At 48.0% G+C, this 9,267-nt stretch overlaps 1 protein-coding gene across 1 annotated transcript in view; it reads left to right on the plus strand.

Annotated features, from left to right (window-relative positions):
• Urb1 (URB1 ribosome biogenesis homolog) overlaps positions 1–7,186 on the plus strand; it is a 69,199-nt gene extending 62,013 nt beyond the window's left edge. The window contains exons 34-39 of the mRNA XM_027929313.2: positions 250–393; positions 1,513–1,622; positions 2,746–2,943; positions 3,826–4,067; positions 4,720–5,319; positions 6,456–7,186. Of these exons, the coding sequence (XP_027785114.2) occupies positions 250–393; positions 1,513–1,622; positions 2,746–2,943; positions 3,826–4,067; positions 4,720–5,319; positions 6,456–6,628 (1,467 nt within the window). The 3' untranslated portion in view covers positions 6,629–7,186. The remainder of the gene's footprint in view (positions 1–249; positions 394–1,512; positions 1,623–2,745; positions 2,944–3,825; positions 4,068–4,719; positions 5,320–6,455) is intronic.
• The last annotated feature ends 2,081 nt before the right edge of the window (positions 7,187–9,267 follow it).

The following is a 9,267-nucleotide window of genomic DNA, read 5'->3' on the forward strand; positions in this document are numbered from 1 at the left end:
GTATCTTTATGTGGAGCCCCCTGCCTGACCAAAGACAGCTTGGTGTTTGAACTGACCTGGTCCTTTATTCCTGACCTGAAGCAGTGGAATCAGGGACGAGACTAAGGGTTTTAATATATAATCAGAAACAGAGGCCAGGGCTTCTATGGCAGTCTTCGCCACCACTTGAAAACAGTGGTGTTTGAAGGGTTGTCAGATAAAGGGACTTTAATTTAGTTAATGATGCTTTCTCATTTGCCTGGGTTATAGCAAAAAACCGAACAGGAATGGGTGTTTGGGATTCTGCGGCAGGGGATTCGCGACAAAAACTGCTATGAGCTTTGTGCCCGGCGAGGGGTCTTCCACATTATCCTGACCTTCTTCAGCAGCCCGCTGTGTGACGAAGTGGCACAGGTGAGCTAATTCTGTATGATTATTTGAGACAGAAAGGTCTGCTCTGTTTTGTGGTTTTATTTGGAAGCCAAGTCCTTGTGAATTCTAACCCAAGTGTGGATGTGACTGCCCTGAGCCTGGCTTTGAAGTGAGGAAAATGAGGTTCCATTGACGCCCGTCCTGCTGCCTGCATGTAGTGTAGGCTAATTCACTCATGCGCAGGGTGGGATGCCCAGTATCATTTCTCCCCTGATGAAATGCTTTTCATTGCCTCCCTCTCGCTGTGCTCTTGACTGATAGGGATGCCTTTTATTTTGCTTTCATAAGAAAGGGACCAATCAGTAATCATGAGCCTGTGGAGCTGGCCAAGAGCTTAGGAACAAATTACCCCACATAAGTGACAGAGGTGCCCTCAAGCCACCAGGATTTCACTTAGTGCTCAGAAGCATCAAAACTTGTAAGGAAAGGAGAATTGGGAGTCTTAACTGCCTGCCTCCCCTAGCTAATTTGGAATCTGACCTTAGACTTCATTTCCTGGAACCAAGAGCTGACAAATGTGTTTTTTAGGAAATAGGTAGAAAAAGGCTTTGGCATTTCCATTAATTCCTAGCAAGTTGGCTTTTGTTTCTGGTATTTTGTGAAATGTAGCTGAATAGGAGTAAGTCAGGATTAAGAAACATGTTGGAATAAGCAGAATTTGAATACAGTGGCTTTTTACTTTGTTTTGGTATATGAGAATTCTGAGGCACTATTGAGTATTTCAGGGGCAGTCCCATCTTAATGGCCCCCTTTCCAGGTAATGAAACAGAAGGGCAGAGTAGGCTCCAGTGGCTCAGAGCTGGGCTAGAGATGGGCCCACATTCCTTCCCCCACTGGGCTGCTGCATATCTGGGCTGTGTGGTTTCTTGGCTCCATCTTTGCTTGTGGTTGGTTCCTTATGATGGGTTTGTTGAAGTGGGGCTCTTCCCAGCCTACCAGTTGCTGGAAGCCTTTCCTCTGGCTGTCAGTGGTGGGGAAGGATACTTTCCTTCACAGCCATACTATGACAGATTTAGCAAAGCAGCCTTCATTTGGAGCATGCCTTTGATAAGTAAGTTTGGTTCTTCCACTAAGGAGTATCATTTTGTTTTGGATTTTCAGAATTGGATCCTGGAAATTCTACAGAATGCTGCCCAAGTTGCCAGATCTGCCTATGAAATCATACGGGACTATAGCCTTTTAACGTGGATTTTACACATCCTTGAGAACAAGTAAGTGCTTTTTGCATGAGAGGTATATCAGGTTAGAGGAAGGTGGAATGGAGACATGATATCTACTACCAGTTGGAGTGTCTAGTAGACACCATGCTCTCTGAAACAGTGTCCTCTGATGCCCAGCGTGCCTGACAGTCCCCTGGTAATACCCAGGTGACTTTCCCTCCCCTTCCCTGAAGCTCTTCCTTTCGGGGTAGATTATTGGAAGTTGCTGGGTGACAGTGGCTCAGTTCAGTACTCCCATTGCCACTGCGGGTCCAGGGGGCTCAGTGATGAGCCTGCACTGCCGTGGTGCAGGGGGCTAGCGTTGGAGATTCACTGTGATACCTGACGACCTTCAGTCCCTGAGGCCATCGAGAGAGCCGAAGACTGTTACAGGGTGCTTGTGACTGGAAGACTTTGTCTCTCAAAGAACTAACCACTGGCAGAGAAGCCCAGAGGTCTCTAGGCTCTTCTTGCATTTTTTTTTTTTAAGTATCTTCTAAAATTCCATAGAAGAAAACAATATTCTAAATATTATGTCTTTGAACATCGACTTTAATAAGATAGTTTCAGATTTATAAAAGGCATTATTAGCTGGACAGTGGCGCAGGCCTACAATTCCAGCTGCTTGGAAGGCCGAGGTTGGAGGATTGAGTTCAAAGCCAGCCTCAGCAATGGTGAGGCACTAAGCAACTCAGTTTGACCCTGTCTCTAAATAAAGTACAAAATTGGGCTGAGGATGTGGCTCAGTGGTCGAGCGCCCCGAGTTTAATCCCCCACCCCTCCCCCCAAAAAAACTACACAAATAATAAAAGGCTTAATTAGCCAATTATTCCTGGTTCCTGGCCACTACCTTGAAGTTTTAGAAGGTTGCTATCATAAATGGGACAGTGTAGTGCAGCTCTCCGGAACTTCTAGAGGGACTTAGGGCAGTCCTCTGGTTAGAAAGGAGTGTGGGGCCCTGGCTTGTGTTGGAGCTGAGTTGGCATCTGGGCCACCCTGTTTTTATTTAGAGGATGTGCTTTTTGAGAAGGTGAGCAGATAGGACCATATCCTGTTCTGCAATCCTGCCCTCCCACCTCCACAGACCGACAGGAGAGGATGTGGCAGGGCTGGACCACTGCTGTGTTTGTTTCAGATTTCTGGAGACTCAGCTGCTCTCTAATGTGATCTCCTTGCTGCATACACTGTGGGTGACCAACTTAGGAGACAAAAGAGTAGAGGGGAACAGCCAGCCACCCTGCCAGCCCGGCTCCCACGAGCCCCGCAAGCTGCTCGCCCTGCACCTGGTCAACGAGTTCCTTTATGTCCTTGTCGCACTTATGAAGCATCTGAGGTGAGCTGCCCCACCAGGTGACCCCTAACATGCCTATTTGAGGTTGCAGTGGCCAGTGCCACTTACTACTCTTTCCTGTTACTAAGGACACCAAGATGCCACAGGTGGGTTCTGGCTATGTCCTGGTTTGAATCAGGCCAGAATTCTGGTACCAAGTGTTGATGTTGTAAGGACATCTGTTGCAGCTCTTTTCTTCACTCTGCTAACAAACTAGAAGATGAGTAGCAAACAGATTATGCTCAGTATAAAGCATTGCTTGATAAGGAGCAGGACATTCTGTTTCATGTTCCAAATTCAGTGAAGTCTCTGGTAGACAGCTATGCTTCTCATTTTGGGATCATCAGGAGTTGTTGCTGAGGACAAATTGCTCTTTAAAATAATGGTTTTACTTTTAATGTTGTGTGGGATACATGTTACTTAGTTTTAAATTTCTTAGAGTTTAGAGAGATGTGTCTCCTCCCAGTGCCTATCAGTCAGGCATCAGCCATGGGAGTGATGCTGTCCTGGAGCCTTCCTGGGCCTTCTTCGCTTGAGTCTGATAGTCCTGAGATGGAGAGGAATTGGCACAGCCCTGGTGTGGACTCGTGTACATCTCCTAGCCCCTGACTCCTCAGCTTTCTGCCAGCTACTCATTTAGCTAAGTTTTCCAAACAGACCTTTCTTCCTCTGGGGTAGGGGTTAGACTCTGGGTCTTCTTTTTCCCCTTCTCTGGAGCAGCTCACTTTTTCCTCTTCTGTGTACTGGGGGCTGTGCTAGGTATCTGTTGTAAAGGGAAACCTGGTTCCTGAGTGAACCGACATTGAAGGCCACTCCAGCCCTGTGCTGTCCTTCCGGGAGAGGGAGGCAGCTTTTGCTCAGTCTATAATGTCGGCTCCCCAACAGGCCTACCTTGGCTTCCACCCAGCTCATCAGCTTCTTTAAGACACTCGACTCTGTGCTGAGATACCGGGCCACCGTTCTGCAGACCTTTAAGGACATGGGCCGATTCACTGTGAATGAGATGGTACTTTCCACCCAAGATGTCCTGATCCTCTTGCATAAGTGGAGCATCATCGAAAGAAACACTAAGCTGCAGGAAGACCTGAGAGCAGCTATTGAGAAGTGCCAACTCAGGGACCTAATGAGTAAGTGTCAGAACCCAAGACAGCTCTCAAGCTGCTTTGGGTCCACCCAGAGCAGCCAGAGTCCCTCCCTCTGTGAGCAGCATATCTAAAGCCTCAAGGCCTAGAGCGAGTGGGGAGACCTGGGTTTAAGTCCAGCCTTGCTGCTAAGTAGCTTTTGCCTTTGAGTAAGTCACTTAACCTCCCCAAGTATAAGGACGCTGACCTGTAGAGCAGGTAGGAGGCAGCTAAGAGCTACTTGCCCACCTTGCCCTGTGATGTGGGGTCAAGAGAACAAATTGGCCAGACCTCCTGGATCCACACTGTGACACTGCCATGTCCAGGTCTATGTTTCCTCCTGTGTATTTCTTTTTCTTTTTTGAGGTGAGGTCTCTCTGAGTTGCCCAGGCTGGCCTCAAACTCTAGTGTTCCTTTACCTTAGCCTTAGCCTCCAAGGAGCTAGGACTACAGGTGCACCACTGCACCTGGCTTTTCTCATCCACTAATGAAAATGTTGTCATTAACAGCAATGGCAGTGGATGTCATGTAGGAGAAGGCTTCTAGGAGCAGTGCCACGTGCCTGGGACCCTGAGCTGCCCTCTCCCTTCTCCTTAGAGGAGGATCTGTGTGGAGGGAGGTGCCCAGCCTCACTGCCGTTTTTCTCCTTGATTAATAGAAGTGCTCAAGGATAAGAACAGGCCCATGGTGCCAGCCCGAGCCAAAGGCCCGCGGAGCCGGAAAAGAAGGCCTGGAGAGGCAGAGGCTACGGTCAACCCTGAACTGACGGCATCTAGTCTGGAGACATGCAAGGGTCTCCTGCGGTCCATACTGACCTACTGGGGGCCTGTGGTCCCTGGATCTGAACCTGCTCAGGAGCCTGCAGACCAGACCACCCTGGAAAGTGAAGCACCAGGTCCTGGGTATGCCATTGCCTCCCTGGTGGTCAGCTGGGTGCTGCGGTCAGTAGGCGAGTGCCCGCTCAGCAGGGCAGAAGCTATGGGACTCCTTGGCTGGCTCAAGAACCACATTTTGCCACATGCAGAGGTGGTAGCTGACCTTCTTGGGGACAGTGCTGTGAGGAGCAGCATGTTTAAGCTCTACAGCCGCCTCTGCAGTGCTGAGGAGCTGGTGGGTCCTGCACAGGATGTGGCCTACCTATTCACCACGGTCATGCTACAGTTGGTGGCAGCTCAGGGCCAGGTACAGAGCCCCTTCCACCAAGCAGTGGAAGCTCTGTGGACATCTTCTCTGGATGAGAAAGACAAAGCCCCACAAGGTAATACTGGCTCTTTGGTTGGAAGCTAAAGGAATGTGTGAGTGGGCTGGGCAGAAGCTTGTGTCCCTTAGAGTCAGTTAGGCCCTGCCAGAAACTTCCCAGTTTGGTGCTTTGACAAAGTATTTGAGTGGCCCCTCCCACAATTCTGGGGATTGCCAGTAGTTTGCCATTTGGCTCTAGTGTAAATGGAGAGGAAGCCTTTGCCTTGGCTCCCAGGTGAGACACCAGTGATAGGTTTGTGGTAGAGAAAGGAGCAACCTCAGACTCTTCCATGCTGCATAGCACAGCATGTGTGACCTCCACCCAAATGGAGGATTGCATTGCATGTCACAGCAAAGCTTGTACGTGTGCATGCACACAAGTGTGGACATCTGCAGAAGTGCACAAATGCATGCGCGTGGTTTGTGCTTGCACTTAGCAGATGCCCACAATTTGGGACACAGGAGTGAGTGAAGAAGGAATTTCGCAGCTTAATGGTTGTGAGAAGACTTGGGAGGCAGGTGTGGCCTCCTCCATCTGGGAGGGTGCTCCCTTTCACTGAGGGATGTAGAGGGGAGCTGGGAGGGGAAGAGCCAGCAGACCACGCAAGTGAATTGACCCAATAGTGTGATGACTCTCTTCCTCTCACCTGGCTGCAGCCAGAAAAGTAAGTCTTTCTGCCCATTAGACCATCTCTCCCCACTCAGGCGGTTGAGGATATGATGTTAGATGATTCTGGGAAGTGCTTCTCAGAATCCAATGCTGGCTCCAGGTGTGGGTGCTCAAAAGCAGAAGAAACCTATGTTGTAGTAACTTCTTTTTTATATTATTTATATTTATAAAATATTCTCATGGGCTGGGATTGTGGCTCAGAGGTAGAGCGCTTGCCTACCATGTGTGAAACACTGGTTCGATCCTCAGCACCACATAAAAATAAAGATGTGTCCACTTATAACTGAAAATAAATATTTAAAAAAATTTCATATTCATCAGAAGGTTTAAAATAAAAATGATTAACACAAAAATTAAGCCATCACAAAAGCAATTTTTCGTATAGGTGCTCACCCGGTGTTGCTGCCCTGTGGCGGGTGGCTGGCTTTCCCTCCCAATGGGCACGTGTCCTCACAGCCTTGTCTGACTCTTCTCTGCCTCCACAGCATTCCTCGTGTCCCTGTATGTTAAGGATGTCTGGCTGGGCACCCGGCAGCCAGCCAACCTTCTGGCCCATGTTCGAATGGTCTGTGATGCTGCAGAGGACACGGCAGGTGGTGAAGAGGAGGCCATCATTGTGCTCTGCAAGGACACTGCTGCCTCTGTCTTAGAGGCATGAACACCAGCTTCTGAAGTTTGGCTGGGTCAAGTTTCAGGAAAGACATGAACCAGCAGGTTCAATACATTAACTCGGTTTTCTGAAAAATGTTGGAAGGACTTCACTTAACTGACCAATAAATAATAAGCTCAAGGGACCATGTGTACCAAATGGGCAGAGCCATGTGACTCAGGTGCATTAGGGCCACCAGGCTCATCAGGGCCAGGTGGGCAGGTCTTTCCTCGTCTCTGGGAGTGCCTCGTGTTTTGCTGGAAACTGCTCAAGTTGAGGGTGCTTGTGAGTGCAGAACAGATTTGTGGATATTGAATCAGCTAAGATATTGAAAAGTCTGTCATATTTTTTGATGACCATGAAAGTAGATATTTGAAGTTTTCTGTCTGTAAGAAGTCATGACAAAATTTTGTATACTCTGCGTAAGTTCCAGCAGTGTTTTTGATTATTTTATTATTAAATCCTCAAGAATGACAGAAATGACAGCCTATGTTTCTAAAGTTATATTTCAAAGAGATTTTTGAGTGTTATAATTTCTTGATATTAAATGTCTATTTTTGTAATGTTTTTGTGTTTTGCTTTGATTTTGATGATTTTATTCCAGAGACCTGCATTTTATAGGTCAGAATTTGACTTTGGAGGTTCACATGTTAGTGGGTATTGGAGATAATAAGAGTCAATGTGAAATCTCATTGATTTCACAGCCAAAATACTTGTCTGGTCCTTTCAGACTCTTCCACACATGCTGGGCCCCTGGGGGGCTGTTATGTTACTTGGGAAGCAGTTACCTAATTTGTCTGGTATAATATACATAGCACTGAGAACGGCTTGGTTTTGCCTTAAACATTCACACTTACCGATATTCTTTTTAGAATGTTTTGTAAGTTTTAAATGACTTAAGGTTTTTAACTGAAGTAAGAATAATGCCTACTATGTTTAGTCCTTTTACCACAAATAGAGTTCGTTGTCTACAAAGCAAAGGCCATTTATCTCTCCTGTTCACTCCCCCATCAAAAGAGGCCACAGCAGGATTCTTGGAGACCATTCTGAGGTTGAAATTCCACATTTGGATTCAGGTTGGCCTCTGCAAGCACTGTTCCAGCTAAGGCCCCGTTTTCTGTGCCTTCTCTTCATGGTTCCCTCTGTACCTGTGTCTTACCCTTCTGTCACATGCTTACTGAGTTTTCTTCTGATTCATGAGGAGCAGGGTCTGGGGTATGTCCCTGCAGCCCAGGCATCTAGGGGAGGTGAGGAGGGGCCACTCACAGAGTGGACTTCCTTGGCCCCAGCACAGGCCTCGGGCTATCAGCTATCTCCTACGTTCTTAAGTTCCAACATGGGTGGGATTTGACTTCCCAGCTTTGCTGGGGCAGGCTCAGGCTCAGCTTACCTGGTGACCCCTGCCCACCTCTGACATGAGCCCTGGGAAGGTGGGGTTGCCGGGCAGCCCTGGGGCTACTGAGCACACCTGTGCTTTCCCAAACACCCTCTGCCAACTAGGGACGTGGCTCCTTTCCCTGCACTTTCTTTGAGGAGCTATCTCCCAGATCTTTCCTTCTGTGGCTAATTCGTGATAGAACAAGTGAAATAGATGTGTTAGGTGATGACAGGGACTTTAGTGCTGAGTTTCAGCTCAGTAAGTTGGGGACACATTTTTAGCAAGTGTCCCCCTTTTCCTCATCTCCACAACTCACCAGGCTATTCTTCCCTTTCTGGATATATTGCCCAAGTCTAGGAAGGCCATACCTGGCCCTCACCCTGTGGAACCAATTTCTCGTCACTAGGGTGGAGGAGAGTCTCACTTTGTAGAGAATAGATTGTACAAGGTCTTTACCAAGACCTATAACTCAAAACACTGAACCATAAGTACAGCCAGTTCTCTGGATCTGCAGGTTCCTGGACCACGAATTCAGCTAAGAATTGCATCTGTACTGATCATGTACAGACTTCCTGTCATTCTCTGAACAGCCCCGTGGAAAAGCTGTTTCCTAGCATTTGCACTGTTAGGTATCACAAGTATGGGAGGATATAAGTAAGTTATATGCAAATACATTTTACAGAAGCAACCTGAGCCTCTGTAGATTTTGGCCTCCTTGAGGGGTTCTAGAACCAACCCCCAAGGATTTCAAAGGACAGCTGTATTTTAAATACTCCTGTGAAAGAAAAAATTATTTTAAAACTAAAACTCACCAACTCGTTACCTAAAAGTTCTGGGTGGCACAAGTGGGTTTTTAGGACCTTGTTGCATGATTCTGCCTCTTCTCCAGGCCAGTGATGCAGGGTACTAGAGGACTAGAAGCTCGGGGATCTCAGATCCATGGGCACAAGTGGCATCTGGAGTGGGACTCCACCTGCCAGCCTCAGCATGGCTGAGGCCCTCTGTGAACATGGAGTCTGCTTTGCTCCCCTTGGGCACAGGCACTGCCTCCCTGCAGGGGAGACCTCTTGGGCACTGTGTTGAAAAACTGAGGAGGAGAACATGACCTGGCCAGCTGGCTGGCAAAGGAGATGCCACCACATCTTAGTAGTGGAGGACACACGAGTACTCTGCAGGCCTCCCCAGTGTCCTAACAAAGGTGTAGATGGATCAAGTGCACGCAGGCAGTATTCACAGAGGGGCAGGCACAGTGGTAGGGGTCAGTAAGGAC

The sequence above is a fragment of the Marmota flaviventris genome, chromosome 8 (assembly GCF_047511675.1).
Source record: "Marmota flaviventris isolate mMarFla1 chromosome 8, mMarFla1.hap1, whole genome shotgun sequence".
Classification (NCBI taxonomy): Eukaryota; Metazoa; Chordata; class Mammalia; order Rodentia; family Sciuridae; genus Marmota; species Marmota flaviventris.